This window comes from Diospyros lotus, chromosome 4 (assembly GCF_014633365.1).
Source record: "Diospyros lotus cultivar Yz01 chromosome 4, ASM1463336v1, whole genome shotgun sequence".
NCBI classification, from domain to species: domain Eukaryota; kingdom Viridiplantae; phylum Streptophyta; class Magnoliopsida; order Ericales; family Ebenaceae; genus Diospyros; species Diospyros lotus.
This window is the reverse complement of record NC_068341.1, coordinates 40,094,220-40,111,439: the sequence shown is the minus strand read 5'-3', so window position 1 is coordinate 40,111,439 and position 17,220 is coordinate 40,094,220. Positions and strand designations below refer to the sequence as shown.

The 17,220-nt window shown below is 39.0% G+C and overlaps 3 protein-coding genes across 10 annotated transcripts; 1 reads left to right on the top strand and 2 right to left on the bottom strand.

Moving 5' to 3' along the window:
• Window positions 1–2,194: 2,194 nt before the first annotated feature.
• Window positions 2,195–3,653, top strand: LOC127799557 (chalcone synthase-like). The gene is made up of 2 exons (XM_052333693.1): window positions 2,195–2,576; window positions 2,656–3,653. The coding sequence occupies exons 1-2, from the start codon at window positions 2,393–2,395 to the stop codon at window positions 3,651–3,653; spliced, it is 1,182 nt and encodes a 393-aa protein (XP_052189653.1). The 5' UTR covers window positions 2,195–2,392.
• Window positions 3,654–3,824: 171 nt separating this feature from the next.
• Window positions 3,825–11,293, bottom strand: LOC127799556 (uncharacterized). 6 transcript variants are annotated; one of them, XM_052333687.1, is made up of 12 exons: window positions 11,072–11,293; window positions 9,082–9,493; window positions 8,856–8,992; window positions 8,087–8,200; window positions 7,854–7,946; window positions 6,937–7,059; window positions 5,543–5,678; window positions 5,008–5,162; window positions 4,809–4,935; window positions 4,554–4,646; window positions 4,174–4,251; window positions 3,825–4,079 (listed from the first exon to the last, which is right to left on the bottom strand). In XM_052333687.1, exons 2-12 carry the CDS (start codon window positions 9,391–9,393, stop codon window positions 3,825–3,827), a joined length of 1,623 nt encoding a protein of 540 aa, XP_052189647.1. In that variant the 5' UTR covers window positions 9,394–9,493; window positions 11,072–11,293. The 6 variants fall into 6 exon arrangements, with proteins under 6 accessions (XP_052189647.1, XP_052189646.1, XP_052189648.1 ...); XM_052333686.1 differs by lacking the exon at window positions 11,072–11,293 and adding an exon at window positions 10,830–11,065; XM_052333688.1 differs by lacking the exon at window positions 11,072–11,293 and having other exon boundaries at window positions 7,891–7,974; window positions 9,082–10,741.
• A 724-nt stretch (window positions 11,294–12,017) lies between these two features.
• LOC127798929 (putative serine/threonine-protein kinase) lies at window positions 12,018–16,968 on the bottom strand. 3 transcript variants are annotated; one of them, XM_052332583.1, is made up of 9 exons: window positions 16,126–16,968; window positions 15,945–16,046; window positions 14,660–14,831; window positions 14,366–14,574; window positions 13,572–13,698; window positions 13,260–13,331; window positions 12,853–13,039; window positions 12,612–12,744; window positions 12,018–12,465 (listed from the first exon to the last, which is right to left on the bottom strand). In XM_052332583.1, exons 3-9 carry the CDS (start codon window positions 14,805–14,807, stop codon window positions 12,202–12,204), a joined length of 1,140 nt encoding a protein of 379 aa, XP_052188543.1. In that variant the 5' UTR covers window positions 14,808–14,831; window positions 15,945–16,046; window positions 16,126–16,968; the 3' UTR covers window positions 12,018–12,201. The 3 variants fall into 3 exon arrangements, with proteins under 3 accessions (XP_052188543.1, XP_052188542.1, XP_052188544.1); XM_052332582.1 differs by having other exon boundaries at window positions 12,019–12,465; window positions 14,660–14,882; XM_052332584.1 differs by having other exon boundaries at window positions 12,019–12,465; window positions 14,366–14,571; window positions 14,660–14,882.
• Between the last annotated feature and the right edge of the window lie 252 nt (window positions 16,969–17,220).

The window sequence follows — 17,220 nt, the reverse complement described above, 5'->3', positions numbered from 1 at the left end:
CGGGTAGGCAGTTGTAAATTAATACAGCTAGACAACCTTTTTAGACAAATATTTAGGCAGCAGTAAACACAACTGAAATATAACTAATTATATAGTTGGAGTAGCAATTTGTAAAAAAGTTGAAAATGTGACTAAAAGGGATGAAAATGTGAGCTAGATTAGTGTTGTGTTACATCACCTCAACTTGGGGCTTGTAACCGTTTGTGCCCCTGACTTGAATGGGAATCTATTATGCCTCTCAAGTTTTAATTTTAAATCGAACATGCACCTCTAGTTTAGTCAGCACCGTGCATGAGTTACACACGCACTTGAGGTGCGTGAAGGCAACACCCATCTTTTTCTCCTTCCTCATTCCCAACGTCGGTGACCTCTTGCTTTTCTCATCTCTCACTGTTGACGACTGCTTACATTCCTCATTGTTGTCAACCGCTCATATTCTTTGTCACCGCCGACTGACCCCTCACTTTCCTTTTCACCGACCGACCTCTGCCTTTCCCCTTCATCGATCGACCTCTCCCCTACCTTGTCGCCGCTGCTAACTTCTTGCCTTTCTCGTTGTCGTTGACTGACCCCTTACTTTCCTCTTCGTCCACTGGCTTATCTTTTACCTCGTTGCTAGCGTTAACCTCTTGCTTTCCTTACCATTGCCGACTAACCCCTCACATTCTCCTTCACCAACTGACTTCTCCCCAACCTCGTCCCAACCGCTACTACTGAATTGATGACGACTCAACCTAATCTGTGTTTATGAATCAACGATGGCATTGACCTCTGCAAGGCCAGGGTCAAGGTTGTGAGCTCTAACCTTCACCGTGTCGTTCGTCGTTAGCCCTATCTCTTTTCTTGTAGCATCAAAACATGTGACACCTTTTTATTGGCCTAGTCAATGTAGGACCCATGTTAGATCCAGCGTGTGTTTCAAATGCAATACTTGTTGGATCTAAATGTGATTATTATAAAATTAAAATTGTGGATCAGGGACATTTTTACACCTTCGTCAAAAATATATCACAAAATCTAAGATTTGACTTTTACTCGTAAAATCATTTGTAAATTCTATCGCAAAATTTACATTTTTGTCGGAAGGAAATTAGTGATGGGTCACAAAAATTTCTAGTGCTAATTTGCTTGCTATTCTCTTGTAGTGAGCCATAATTGGAATATGCAAGGTCTTATATTTATGTGCACCATTTAAAAAAAAAATATTCCAATCCTAATATTATAGAAAAATCATAATTTGATGATGTACGGGCATTTCAACTTGTGTATTGAATATCATAAGTTGTAGTGAAAAATTGGTTAAAATTCCAAATTAAAACAAACAAAAGCAATATAATTATATAAGACTAAAGGCATAAATATCTAAAATGTGTCTGAAGACGAAATGATAATAATTTATGATGGAAAAATAAATCTAAAAAGCAACTAAAACCTTCTAAATATATAACGTTTAAAACTCTTAAAGGTTTAAGCTGTCAACTAATCATTTAGTGAAAATTAAAAAAATAAAATTGCAAGTAATTTGAACTAATAATAATAATAATTTATATTTATTATAACAAAATTTAATAATGAGTAAATGCCCAATCTAAATTTAATTTGGCCAACACAATCAATTATAGATATTAATACTTAATGTTCCAAAATTCGAACCCTGGCCACAGTTGAAAAATTTTAATATAATATTATTATTTTTCCTTGACATGTAATGCATGTAAGTTTTACATGGCGCATATAATGTTAAAACAAAAACAAAACTTGATCAAACATAAATTGAATTAGATTAGATTGATTGGGCTTCTAAATTTAAAATTTTCAGACCCCATCATAACTAAATCTAAAATTCATATTCATATAAAAGAATCAAATTCAAACGAGAAAAACCCACCAAAAAAACACGAACAGGAACAGGAGCAGGGCAGAGATGTTTGAAGAGCAGTTGCCCCATCTCAGTAGTTATTATTAATCACTAATTAGTGTAGCAGCGTGGCAAAACCCAAACGTTTTTGTTTTGTTTTGTTTTTAGATGACATGTTCTCTTCTCCACCAGTCAAATCCCCCTCTCCACGTGTTCTCCCAGCCACCCGCCCATTCTACCTACCCATCTCGCTCTCTCTCATTTACTGCCTTCTACTACTACTATTACTCGCTCGCTTTGCCCACCAAACCACCTTCTCCTCTGCAAGTCTCTTTCTCTCTCTCTCTCTCTCTCTCTCTCTCTCTCTCTCTCTCTCTCTCTCTCTCTCTCTCTGTGTATATATATATACACACACACACGCCATGAGAGCTGCCAAACCTCAAGTACGTAGTCACACGCCTAGTTTCAGCTTCCCAGCTTCTGGTACTTCTTCTTCTTCAAGCTTAAGCTAATTTAGCTCTCAACGAGACAGGAATGGCGCCCAAGTCCGTGGAGGAGATCCGCAAGGCCCAGCGGGCTCAGGGCCCGGCCACCGTCTTGGCCATTGGCACGGCCACCCCCTCCAACTGCGTCTACCAGGCCGACTACCCCGACTACTACTTCCGGATCACCAACAGCGACCACAAGACCGAGCTCAAGGAGAAGTTTAAGCGAATGTGTACGCTTGCTTCATTTCTTCCATCCCTTTAATTGGTGCGTGATGTGATTAATTAATTATTTATGTTGATGATTTGCAGGCGAGAAATCGATGATCAAGAAGAGGTATATGCACCTGACGGAGGAACTTCTCAAGGAGAACCCTAATATCTGCGCCTACATGGCGCCGTCGCTCGACGCCCGTCAAGACATGGTCGTCGTGGAGGTGCCCAAGCTTGGCAAGGAAGCTGCAGCGAAGGCCATTAAGGAATGGGGCCAACCCAAATCCAAGATCACCCACCTCGTTTTCTGCACCACTTCCGGCGTGGACATGCCAGGCGCCGACTACCAGCTCACCAAGCTGCTCGGCCTCCGCCCCTCCGTCAAGCGCCTCATGATGTACCAGCAGGGCTGCTTCGCCGGCGGCACCGTCCTCCGCATCGCCAAGGATCTCGCCGAGAACAATGCCGGAGCCCGCGTCCTCGTTGTCTGCTCCGAGATCACCGCTGTCACTTTCCGTGGCCCGTCCGACACTCACCTGGACTCCCTGGTGGGGCAGGCGCTCTTCGGCGATGGCGCTGCAGCGGTGATCGTCGGCGCGGACCCTGACAGCTCCATCGAGCGCCCGCTCTTCGAGCTCGTCTCCGCCGCGCAGACGATCCTGCCGGACTCCGACGGCGCAATCGACGGCCACCTCCGGGAGGTAGGGCTGACGTTCCACTTGCTGAAGGACGTGCCCGGCCTGATCTCCAAGAACATCGAGAAATCCCTGGTGGAAGCCTTCACCCCCATCGGAATCAACGACTGGAACTCCATATTCTGGATCGCCCACCCCGGCGGGCCGGCGATTCTGGACCAGGTGGAGGCGAAGCTCGGCCTGAAAGAGGAGAAGCTCCGGGCGACAAGGCACATTCTGAGCGAGTACGGGAACATGTCGAGCGCCTGCGTGCTGTTCATTCTGGATGAAATGAGGAAGAAGTCGCTGGAAGAAGGCAAGGCCACCACCGGCGAGGGGCTGGAATGGGGCGTTCTTTTCGGGTTCGGGCCGGGCCTCACCGTCGAGACGGTGGTGCTCCACAGCGTCAGTGCCGCGAATTAAGTTGCCTCTGCCTGCCAGTCCGCCCGCCCGACTTTGCGGCGGCGATATTTTTATTGCACGTGTTTTACTTATATGTATTTAATTTTGGAATATCTTTGTCTTGAGTTTAATAATGTATTGTATTGCCTTGCAATCTCAAAGAAACATACAAATAATCTCACTATTGCCCCCTCATTTCATAAAACTCAGTACTGCCCCCTCCTGTAGCGGCAGCAGCTCATTTCGACCATGGCCCTCTTCCTCGGGCCATGGATCGATCAACGACAAGGACCTGTCGCTGTTTCCATAGCTTAGAGAAGCAGAACGATGATTAAGAGCTACCTTCACACGATTACGGTTCAAACTTTGTCCATACTCTGATGATGATGATTCACGAGGGGGAATTTCATTCGGCTTCGCGGTTGCATGGTCGCCGACCTGCTGGTCCTGATCCCGATCCAGGTAATGAAAAAATCAAACGAATTAAAAACCAGTAAGTTGACAAAGCAGAAAACCAAAGCCAAACGGGTGCAAAGCAAACCTCTGATAATGCAATGGTAGATTGATGTTTTTCTTCTCTATCGTTGATGTGCTCCACATGCGAGCTCCCGCATTCAACCTGACCATCTCACGAGGAGTTAACAAGTTGACATAACACTGGGATGAGAATACGTATTCATAGGGCCCTCTTATGTTGCCTGCGTCGGGCAACTCACGGCTTGCAGGGGTGGGGGTGGGTGTGTGGGTCCCACACCCCCATGGGGCCCAAACCCTCCTTTCATTTTGCCCGTGTCAAGCAATATAAGAGTTACCTGAACAAAATCCTGTATTCATAATAGCATCAGTACTTTAAAAGGTATATGTTGGGCTATTTCGAAATTTGGATTTTGTATGCTCCTGCCCCGAGAGGTAGGTAGGTACCTTGGGCGGACGCATACTTGTTGCTCCAGAGTCTGATGCTCTGTTCTTTCTCAGATCAGGTAGCATAACATGAGCGCAATCTTCCACCCCATCCTGATCACCCATTTTAGAAACCAGCAAATTAGCATTATGCAATCGACTGAGAATTGCTTAAGATACAAGGATCTGTTGAATAAGAAATAAGATCTGTTTCACCACCATGGACAGCCAAGTTCAACACAAACAGCAAAGAATAATGGGAGCAGAGTATCTGACCTCATTCAAAGAATTTAGTTTTTCTTCCATTTCTTGTTCCAGTAGTCGTGCTAATTGCCATTTCCTCAACTGCAACATCCTCCGGTTTGCACACGATAATGGAAGGTCTCTGGTTGCTAACTGCACCCTGCACAATTAACATCAAACATTGAGGGGCAGAAAGAGGCTGAAGAAAAACAGTACATCATTAACAACCAACCAATGTTGATGCAACTTCTTCCATTCTTCTTCCTGGAACATTTGGACATGAAAAGTGTCCAGGTTACCCAAGGCACGATTAAGAGACCTAGAGGGATTACTATTGCCAGACTCCTTCATACTACTCTTACCACGTTGATGCTGCTCCCTGCTAGCCTGAAATGCAATGAAAGCATACCATCATCCATAGACACCAAAAAATTGGATTTACTTGGCCTTGGCCCTCAGTAAAAGAGAAATTTGCAGGACATTATACATTGTTGTATTGGAAACAGATACGAACATTTCTAATGGTAAATATAGAATGCCAGCTAAATCAACTTGGAGAGGGAGGATTGAAACTTGGTAACAAAATCAACTAGGCCTTACATATAATTAGAGGAATTACTGGAGTGGAACGAGTAAATTCTGAAGACTGAAATTTATAACTTCTAATGGTACACATCCATTTTCATGAAATAATGCATAAATAGAAAAAAGAACAGTTGTAACCATCTCATGGTTATATAGTGTAGAAATCTATGTAGGTGAATCACCTTAATGTAAGGCATATATTTGAAACCATCATCACCATGGACATCTTGATTGTGCAGTTTTTCTCCTCTTCTAGGTATTGCTACCATCTTGAAGCCAGCTGACAATGTATCACAGTTGTCCTCCATAAAGCTTTTCCTGCAGATCACAACACTGCTGATGAGATTCCTTCACAACAGCTGCACCAAGCACAAATAAGTAAATACACATATAGTATACAACATATAAGCATTTGAATGAACTATATCATTACTAGACAAGCTGAAACATTTTCAACCAATTCCAATTGCGGGAGACAGAGAGAGAGAGAAGAAAGAGGAAGTGGTCAAAGGAGAATGAATTATTTGACAAAATCAGAAACTCATGAACGTACACAGTTGGACAACAGAAGATGCCAATGAAAATTTGAATTGGGTTTACAGAGGCGACATTCACAAGCCTACCCAAATAAATGAAAACAACATATATCTTAAGCAGCAAGTCAAAATAATTATTATACTGTAAGTGTATTAAACAGTCAATAAATCTGAGGCAGATAGGTCTTTTCTCCCCTTTGTTACAACAATTAAAAACTAGCTCAAAGCAGTCAAATTTCTAAATCTCGAGGATGCATGTCAAATTTCTAAATCTTGAGGATGCATGTAGAAGTTTATGGTAAGCGGAGCAAAATATACTCACATATATATATGATATGGTTATCCTTTGAGATAAACATATTGTTTAACAATTCATCTGCACTAAATTCTAAACTAGGTGAAGTTTCTTGCACGTAATAGAAGTAGATAATAAACACAAGAAGAAAAATGCCAAAGAGAAGAAATTAAGTAATCAGGCAAGAATATATTGAAGTATAAAAAACGTTTGAAAACAATGATAAGTATGGCTGCTTCCATCTCATCAAGGAAAAGAATTACATATATGTGTGTGTAAACATAAAATGATACTAGAAAGGTAACATAGCATGGTTAACTATGTGAATTGAAAAACATTTCCTCCTCCACAGATGTTGGGAGGGATAAAATTAACAATAGATGAGATCAAGCATATAGTCTGTCAAGCTTAACTATATTGAGTAGGTATTTGAAGACCCTGTATGTTATCCGCCTCTAAAAATGACCATGCTTAGACATAAATACATAAAAAGATAGATATGGCTATAGATGTGCATGTGAAGATCAATGGCATAATTGGTAATGGATAAAAATTTGTTCATATATTAAGTCAATATTCCAAGAGCTCACCATTTACTGATTTACAGAAGTCACGATCACTTGTATTTTAATAACCCAAAATAAAGTCATATTTGATATCTTTTACCTAAAGACATGGACAAATTCAAAGAAACCAAAATTAACAAGAATAGACACAGCTCATACACAGTAAAGAGCATAATTACCTTTTATATGGTTCTCTGTGGTTCCTTATTAAGTTCTGGTTATAACTATTATCTGCTTCCCCGTCAGCAGCCCAAGAACCAGACTCAGACAAGGTTTCAAGGTCCACCTCAGCATCATGAAATCTAGATTCATTTGCATCGGTAGAGAAACTTCAATCAGGTTGCTTTTGAGATGTCATAATATTTACTCTCCACCTTCCAGTGATCTTCAAAAAGTGCATCTCAAGGAAACAAACATTTTTTTTGTGAGGTACATGTTGAAGAAATGGTAACATGAGGCTACTGCTCATTTAATTAAAAAAATAACTCATAAATCCCCTCTAATCTAAAAACTGATTGAACAAAGATGCACCTCTGTAGAGAAGCATGAGGAGTCTACACTTAAGCCTAAACAACAGGCCTCTACAAGTGTGACAAGATAACCAACAAGTAACTAATGACCAATTCAAATTAAGTTCGTTTCTAACATTCAAGAGAAAAGAGAATAACCAATCAATACAGACATGAGTATTTCAAATATATCACTTAATTTATGATCCAATATATACATGAATAATTATCAAAATACACTAATAATATTGAATCATAAACTATGCATTGTTTCTCAAGTTTAATGGACCATACCACTACAAAATCAATATATGAAGTCTCCTCTTAGCAGTTAAAAAGGATTTCAAATGACATCATGATATACAGAAGTCACAGAGCCCTTCACATAGTTTTCCAGTCTCTAGTAAATTAGCAAATATATAATCCCATAGAAAGTATATAGATCATCCAATAAAAAGCACTATAGTCATCTGATTCAAAGGACTCGGAATGCATATATGTAAACCACACAAAAGACACACCAGTACCATGTTGATCCAATTGTCATTTACGCATTTTGGAGGCAGAAGATTCTGCATCAAACTCACAATTTTCTAAACAAAGGAAAATATCCAGAATATAAACCTCCATATCTTGTTCCCAACTTCCTTTGCAAAATCCTTGCAGCTGGCCCATCTTTCCTTTAACATCAGTAGACCAACAATCATGCTGACAGAGGGAGCACACAAATTTTTGACTATACAATTGAAAAAGAACAGAATTGAAGATGAATAATGTACAATACAATGCAGAAAAGAGGCAACTCCTGTACGGTACATACTCATTGTGGTACTTCTGTAACTCTGAGTAGTACGAGTTCTTACTTGCCTTGAAACATTGTTCCTGATGAAGAATAACATCAGGATGAAGATTACCAGAACAAAGAGAAGCACCCCTGCAAGCACATGGAGTTTCACCATAAAGCATCCTAGAAATTTCCAAAGATAACAGGCTCATACACATTTCAACAATTCTGCTTGCTGAATTAGGACTGCAGAAGTGCATAACTATTCATGAACAGATATGAGATTTAATGGTTGAACCCCTCATACTAATGATCTTGGAAGGCCCAAATATCAGCAATGACTAGGAGTATTATAGGACATTGTTTAGTAGTTTTTGTTAAATCTATTCTCAACTATCAAAGAAAAAAACTGAAAGCAACAAAAGAAACCCATCCAGTAAATTCTTTGGAAAATAGCTTCCAGATTTTCTTTTCCCTAGAAATCTCCTTTGAAGAATCAATTTTTTGAAACTAATTTTACATTTGAGTTTGAGTTTCTGGATATTTCAAGCTTAGAAAAAATGAAATGATCTCGAAATGATTCTCTTACCTTTTCTTCTTTTTTTCTTTTCCTAATAGGTATAGATTGAGGGCAAGCCTTATAAGCAACAGTTAGATTGCTCCTTTGTTACTGGAAGATAACAAATTTGAGTCATGTAAACTGTCTCCTTACGGATCAAGGGTAAGAACATGTACCCACGCCAAAATAGTTATTGCCATTTTGAAAAAAAATTAAGTCATGTAAATCACAAATATCAACACTTGCCATTTGAGAAGAGGATTCCCAAAATGAAAGTTATCCCCCGCAAGCAATTCTTTGACAACTTGATGTGTCTGAGCTCCTTCAGGAAGAAACTGTAAAAGATAGTTTCTCTCATTTTCAGATAGGTGAGTCTGCCATACCTTCAGTATTAAAAAAAGGAAAAATGTACAGAAAATTATGAGCAGAAGTAACCTTTTAGGAAACATATGTACCATGAAATTGGTGTTACCTCAAAAGAAAGAACCTCTTTCAAATTTTCCAAGTCAAAAATTTCGCTAGGAATGGCAAGAACATCAGTCAAGATATTGTGGGAATGAGGAACATAATCAACAAATGGAATCAGGTCTCTCCATGCTAATCCAATCTGTTCCCTCCTGGCAACAACACTCCTGTTCTTATCATCCCACTCAAGTGCAATATAAGACCTCTCATTTAAATCATGTTTAAGCAATCTCAGTTTCTTCTTTCTTGCCTTGCCTTGCTCCCAAGAACTATTAGTGCTGGCATTCTTAAATCGTTTCTGCCTCTTCTCAGCCGCCATTGCCACAAATTATAAAAAATAACCACACCATAGCATGATAGACATGTCAACCAAAAGATTCCACCTTATCACAATAACTTAACTTCCTTCCCTATGTACACTGGAAACATTATTGATAAACATGGTCACTGGCCACTCTAAATTATGATTCACTGAGAACATATCACAAGTTAATCGACAAATTATGCATCAAACAACAGGAAAGAGTTCAACTATAGAACAGGTATTGCCCAACCAAATATTGTCATATGATTAGGCAAAAAACAAAAAAAAAATCCATAATACAACTGATTACAACTGTGAGGATGTAATCAGTTGTTTGGACTTCTTAACAGGGAGTCACCAAAAGGAGGATTATACTTTGTTGCAGGAGTTCATTAGAATGGTTTTGGAAGTTAACCATAGAGTCTTTGCACTATGGTGCTGATTTCTGGTCCTAATAAAAACAAATGAAAAATTTTGGGTTCAGTGTTCAACAGAGCAGGCCACACACAAAATGAATCACTTGTTTAATATTTACCTTTTATTAAGAATAATACAAAATTCCAGTTCTGAACAACCAGATTAATTTTTATTGATAAAAGTATAAATAACTAAATACCCATTACAACTGTGAGGATGGTTTATCTACCATTATACATTGAAGCTGGTGAAAATACTCATCTTCTTGAACTATTCTTTTCTAACAATCAATTGGCAAACAATTCTTTTCTTCCAACAAACAGGGTTAAAAGCTTTTCAAGCTATTATTATTAACTTTCTTAACAAATCAACATCCAGTAAATACCCATTGGCATAATAGAAGAAGATATGAATAAAGAAACTACTTCATTTAGTAGAGAAAGCAAACAAAATTAAAGTCAGTCAGAAGTTCAGCCAAATGAGTGTTGTACTTTTTTACCCATCAACGCCCTCAAACTAAAAAGTCAAATAAAAATAACTTGTTTTGGAGGCAATCCAATTATCAAATGGAGGAAGAAACCACTCATGCAGAAGGTCATAATCCCCTGTTTACTAACTGATATGGATATATCGGCACTACAACAGTGTACATTAAGTAAAAGGAACGTGACACAGTACATGACCTCCTATATCAGTTTCACATAAGCAAGTCAAGGAATATATGTGGATCAAACGAAAGTTTCTAATGTATGCATATATATATTCCATGAAACAAATTTCCATAATTAATTTCGTGTTTTGGTGCATAATTGACTTCTAAAGGATCTCAGTAATTTAAAAACACACGCACGCACACCCATATTCAAGTGATACGTGATTCAAGGTCAGCCAATAAACTAAAATTATGCAGTTGTCATGGCAATTAATTTTGAAAAAATATGACCACCAACGCCAAGAGCCGAATCCCGTCTCTAATAGCATCTATTACAACATTAAAAAATAAAAAAGTAATCACATTAAAAACAAGAAAATACCAAAAGAAGAGAACTGAATCAAGGCCTCTGCTTTTCTTTTTCATTCTGTCCATGAAAACACAAGGCTCCAGCAGTTCACAAGCAAAAGAAGAAAATAATTTTTAAAAAAAATTAGAACACCATTGAAGACATAATCCGAAAACTCAAAACCAAAAAACGACCTACACTATAAAGACCCCTCATTCGTCGCAACGAGAGACAAAGCCCTAGAAAGTGAAGCACAACAGACAACAGACAATTACCCCTGACAAAGACAACGCCACAAAGAAGAGTTCTGCATCGCAGTAAAGCCGAGAGTTTAAACCTCCCCACACTAAATTCAAGATGAGATTTCGATGGGGAGAGAGAGGGAGACCACAGGTTTTCTTCTTCTCGGTAGCGAGGGAAGAGAAGTCAAAGGTTTCACTGTTGTCCGACGAGAGAGGAATAGGAGAGAGAGATATAGGAATAGGGGAAGGATGAGAATAGATAAGAAGAGAGACAGAGAGAGATATCAGACGAGGAGTGTGGCTCGTGGGAACCGTTATGTTTCACTCTTTTTGCTTCATTGAATCGGTTTGCCCCGCTCGTGTTCGCGCGCTCTTCCGGCTCGGCTCGGCTCTAGGGTTATGCTCCTTTAGTCGACGGCTCCGTTCCCTCAGAACTATTATTCTGCCCAATTTACTGAAGGGCAAAAATTTAACGCTCCATCAATCAAAGGAAAAGGACACTCTCTCTAGGCCCTCCTCATTAATTTTAACAATTTGATATATTAAAATTTAAAATTTAATATATGTTTGTTACAGTCTAACGCTTATGCATCATTATCCCATTAAAAGCCTGGTTTGGAGCACTCAATTATCAAATTATCAACAACTGAAATTGAACTTTGAGATTGTGGGTACCGATCAAACTTGCTAATATTTGAATGGGAAATGCTGTATTTCATGTAATTCAAATAATAAAAAATTTGAATGATTATATAAAAAAAAGAGAGAAAAATATGAATTTGACGAAATAATGCACTGTGAAGAAAGAAATCAAAACATCAGCTGGGTTTCAAACGAGGCTGCAACTGAAGGTATATAAATATTCACACCAAGCTCAAACTTCACAATGATATTAATAACAAATTAAATGATATGTTGCAACCATATTCTTCACATACTTAAAAGAACAAAATTAATACAGCTGTCCTTTATACAATTATCAAACAGCTGGCTGGCTGGCTGTAACTCTTCTTCTGGGGGGGGCGAGGGGGTATTTGGAAAAATAAAAAAATGAAATGAAATATCTCTCACCAAGAAAAGAACACACTATATATATATATATATGGACATATATATATATATAATATATGATGAAGGCAAAGAAGGAAGGAAAGAAAGGTGAATCATTTTGAGGCCGTAAAAAGTTGGCTTCCGAGGATGACAACCGGGGTTCCTTCTCCCATGATGGTCGTTAGGCTCATCTCTTTCTCCAGTATTCGGTCCAATTCCATCACCACGTAGCTCATGGCCGGCCGTCTCTCGCTCGACGGGTCCACGCACTGCACTATCAGATGGATGAACTCTTCCATCCCTTCCGCGGTGAAGCTGTTTCCCAGTCGCCGATCGATGATGTCAGATATCGTGCCAGAGTCCCGACAATTATGTACCTTCAATAAATATTCAAACACCCCAAAACAGCTTTTTTACATATAATGCAGATGGTGGGATCGATGTAATTAATTAAGAAGAGCAAAATGAGATGCATTTCTGAATCATCATCATCATCATCATCATCAAAACCTCCCCGCCATACCCATTCGACCAGGTTTTGGTTATAATCCGAAGACAGCAAGCCCATTGCTTCCCGCCCGCTTAGTAACTCCAGAAGGAATATCCCGAAACTGTATACATCGCTTTTCTCAGAAAATCTTCTGAATTCTCTAACCCTAAAATGGAGAAAAAAAGATAATTTGGTTATGAAAAGGAAACGTCGACATGAACATGAAACTGGACAGTGATACAGGTAAAATGAGTTTTGCAGAAAGGAGTAGTACTCTGGAGCAAGAAATATCTCATCTGCTGCCACTAGAGAAGATGGCCCCGCAATATCAACTCTCCCAAGGAAATTGCGGACACCCGCATCTGCAACCTTAGCTATGAAATTTTCGTCCACAAGAACATTTGCTGTCTTGAAATCCTTGTGCACCAAACGTGGGCTTAAAGAGTGGAGATAAGCCAAACCTGCGATAATGTAAATTAGGGGAATGATCAGGCAGCACAACTAGGGAGCACCGCCTTTATGAACTCCTAAACATAGACGAGTACAATCCTTCACACTTAGTAGTCTTACTGAGCTTGCAAAAGAACTTTGCCGGACCGAGATGAATATTTGGGTACTTTTAAGGAAGAAAAAACAATACCAGGAAAGCCACTAATGCTCCCTGATTTTGCAGAGGATCACCTTTAGCAGCACCTAGAGCTATAGAAAGCCTATGCTTAAATTCTAGCTTCTCCTGTGAGACCTGACCAGCACCTGCAAAGATTACGTCAAGCACATCACGAAGGATAAACACCTCAAAAGTGCATTTCCAAAAGTCGTCACATAGGGTGAGAAGGAAGAGAAATTTTGGTAACCCGTATATAATTCTACGACAACTTTAAAATTAGGCAACGAGATTTACACAAATACTTGGAATAAATGATACGACAGAGAACGATCATGAGAAGTATTTATGCTTGCAAAAGGAAAATTGAAGACTAGATAGGGCATTACCATACAAGTGAATGGAAACACTTCCATTAGGTATATACTCGTAAACAAGGATCTGTTGACCATTTTCCTGGCAGTAGCCTAAAAGCGTCACAAGATTCCGGTGTTGAATGGATGAGAGATATCGAACCTGGCAGGAGATTAGATCCAAATTTAATAAAATATGGAACATTTGATAAAATGACCAATAACAATTGAAAGGAAAACTAACAAACTGGAAATTATTTACAAGAAAATTGAACGTATCATTCCCGTATTGGTTCAAGAAATTTTACAGTGATCTTTTCAGTTTAGGTAGAGCTCTATCATGCTTGTGAATTTCATTAGTAACAGTTTTGGTGATTGGGTTTGTAAACTACTTCCTTAAACATGGAAACCACAAGAAGGAATAAATACTGAGAGAAAAATAGATTCTGCCGAATTCAAATAAGAAAAAACACAAATTAAAGGGGCACTCAGATTTCATCAATTGAAAACTAACTGGTGCTGGAAATCCCAAGAAGAAGTCTTGTTTTCAAACAACATGTAAAGCCTTAATCCCTTCCTATGTGGGGAGAAGAAGCCTTGTTTTCAGAAATTGAAAAAGAAAAAAAAAACAATAATAGCAAAGAAAGAAAGACAAGAAGCATTGGTGTGTTTAAAAGCAAATCCATTCAGTTCTGAAATTTGAGGGTAGCTCATGGATACTGCTAAACAAGTCACAAATCCCAAACAAAAACATGTAAATTCCTTCAAACAGCTTAAAATGATTATGATTTGATTACATCTAAACCATATGAAATCAAGGTGGTCATTACCTCTTCAATGAATTCCTGGCTTGGTGGAGCAGCACGCTTTTTTATGGCTACAAGCATCCCTTCATTTAGCAAGCCTTTGTATACCGCCCCAAATTTTCCTTCTCCAATCAAACTTTTATCACTGAAATTTTTTGTAGCCAAAGATAATTCTTCCAACTCAAAGCGCCTTGATTCTCGCATGGTCATCTCAATCGCAAGAGGTCTTCCTGCTGCAGGTTACCAGAATTAGTCATGGGGGCTTAATACATATTCAACTTGAGATGCTAAAATCTGAAATATGCAGGACTTACTCACCCTGGGATGGTTCAGAAGAGCCTGTCTCAGAAGTTCTTGAAAAACTTCTGCCACGAAATAGACAGAACCATATAACTATAATCACAATCACCACCAATGCCACGGCTCCTGCAGCTCCTCCCAGTATTGCTGCAAGAGTCGTTGACATTTGGTCCGGGCACCACTTCAGCTGCTGAGTTAAGAAAAACTTGGATGGTTGGACGTGAGTTATCACACATGGAACCTGACGTTATAGTTAATATAAACAGAATATAACAAGAAGAATCTCAGCTGGGACAAAGAAAGACTGCAAAAACAGCAAGCTGGAATCTCTCTTTTCTTGTCAACATAACAGCCAGTAAAAAATCCTTTATCATCTCTAAACTAAACAGGATGGAAAAGATATAAATCACCAGTTAAGAATATTCCATCATTTCATCATAAAGCAATGGAAATTTTTTAGAGAAAGCAGTATTGCAGACATAAAACCTCTTAGAATTTAATAGAAACCCACCCTGTGTGCTAAGCTGTTAAGCTTAAGCATCTGACAAGAGAGCAAAACTGCAACTGAGTGACATAAAAGGTCAATTTGGATATAGAAAGAAAGCTCAAATGAACATGTATTGATCTGCAGAACATGGACAGGGATCCAAATGCTAAACCTTAGGCAGTTGGCTTAATACCAGACTAATGCCAAACAAAGAAACACGAGACAAGAGATAAGGTGCTGCAGTTATGCAACTACTCTATGGCTAAAACGGAATGCAAGTATTCTTCGAAAAAGACAGGCTGTTACCTTTACACAACAGACAAACTATACAATTTTAGATTGACCGTAACTGCCCAAAGGATCCAATACTCGTTCGAACTAATTCTTGTCTGTTCCCTTTTCATTTTCTCAACTCGAAACCCTTTCCAACACATTCACATCTATAACATTTGAGCTTCATAAAACAAAATTTAACTATAGCATTTGAACTTCATAAAACAAAATTTAAACCTTTAGTCATAGATTGTGTGATGAAGAAATCACTTAATTTCTAATTGAAAACTTCATTAGTTTCCATTAAATGAGCTAGGAATAGACATAGCAATATTCATAGCAAATTAAGCACATGTAAACTAACAGACAGGCTAAAACATTCCATTGGAAGATTCAATTTATGGGGAAAACAATCCCATCCACTGAAGATGCACATTTTGAGGAGCAGGACATAAAGGAACCGATAATGTTATTCCCTTTAGAACAAGATAAACTTCAAACTTTATTCGACATGCACAGGGAAAGAGTGTCGAATTCCCAAACCTGTCGAGCATCATTTGCCAATGGCAATTCGGATAATTGCTGCAGCAGACGAGAGCTTCAGATCGAAATAGAACAGCATCGCCGAGTTGAAGATCCGCGATTCTGAGAAATAAAGAAATCGATACATTGTGAGCACGAAGAAGAAGAATCAAAATTCAGAGTCAGCGAAATCAGGACCCACCGAATAGACAAATGCAAGAGGAAATCAGGGGGGAATCGCCCAGCTGTCAGGCGAATTTCAAATGCTCGAAGCGGCGCCGCTTCCGCTGCGATTGCTACTTCCGGCAATCAATCGGATAATCGAACCCCTCAGAAGCAGAATCATCTGTCTATCTATCTGGGCTTTGTAGTTGGAGAGCGGCGGATTGGGAATTGAGAATAATTGTAATTGCAAATGGCTAACTGTGCGTCAGCATAACAGCAAAAATGCCGACAGAAAGTGACCCCGCACCGACGCACGATCAGGGTTTACTTCTACTACTATTTGTGCAACCACAACAACAACAACAACCACAACCCACTCAGACCAGCTCTCTGAACCAGTTATAAAAATTAAATTTGAAAAGGGTAAAACAACAGAAGTTAAAATAGAGCAAGAATCAATGGCGGTGGGTGAACAAGTTTCAGAGGGAGACAGAAGCCAGAATGGAAAACCAAACCAAGTAGAAGATGCTGTATATGATGACACCAGCAGTAGAGAAGATTTTCGGTGGCAAGATGTGGCCTTGAAGATGAGAGAGAGAGAGATAGAGAGATTAATATTTAGGGGGGTTGGGGTAGAGGGGAGGCTATTTTGGGTGGAGCTGTAAAGGCAGCGTGAAGGGTTGTCTGCTACCGCAACTTGGAGGGGTTGTATGCTGTTGCTCTGTCCAGAGCATCTTGGTTGTTACATATGCCATGTATTCACCACACACACATATATTATTTATATGCATCTACACTTACAGACGGACAGACAGAGAGAGAGAGAGAGAGAGACAGAGCAAGAGCAAGAGCATTACGCACACCTGAAGAGCACGGCCATGCCAGCTAAGCTGGACTCCATTTTTAACACCCCGAACTTGTACCAACAAATATATATATAACACATTTATATATATATATTTACATATATATGTTGCCAGTAATGTTAATTATTGCTTTAATGATTAAGGTTTAATAAGAGTATTTTGTAAGTGTATATTTATTATATATTATTTTTATTTTTTAAATAATTTAATTAATTAATTAATTATTTTAAAATATAATACATTTATTATCAACAAATATTTACCAT

Excerpts from the sequence above, each read along its gene's own strand:
- LOC127799556 (XM_052333687.1), bottom strand. The coding sequence starts at position 9,393 with ATGGCGGCTGAGAAGAGGCAGAAACGATTTAAGAATGCCAGCACTAAT. Across the intron at positions 7,060-7,853 it reads TTTCCTTTGTTTAGAAAATT|ATTTCATGATGCTGAGGTGG; the intron begins GTGAGTTTGATG and ends AAATGAATCTAG. Across the intron at positions 4,252-4,553 it reads CAAGTATGCGTCCGCCCAAG|GTTGAATGCGGGAGCTCGCA; the intron begins GTACCTACCTAC and ends TGAGATGGTCAG.
- LOC127799557 (XM_052333693.1), top strand. The coding sequence starts at position 2,393 with ATGGCGCCCAAGTCCGTGGAGGAGATCCGCAAGGCCCAGCGGGCTCAG. Across the intron at positions 2,577-2,655 it reads GGAGAAGTTTAAGCGAATGT|GCGAGAAATCGATGATCAAG; the intron begins GTACGCTTGCTT and ends GATGATTTGCAG.
- LOC127798929 (XM_052332583.1), bottom strand. The coding sequence starts at position 14,807 with ATGTCAACGACTCTTGCAGCAATACTGGGAGGAGCTGCAGGAGCCGTG. Across the intron at positions 13,699-14,365 it reads GCCAGGAATTCATTGAAGAG|GTTCGATATCTCTCATCCAT; the intron begins GTAATGACCACC and ends ATCTCCTGCCAG. Across the intron at positions 12,466-12,611 it reads ACCAAAACCTGGTCGAATGG|GTACATAATTGTCGGGACTC; the intron begins GTATGGCGGGGA and ends TATTTATTGAAG.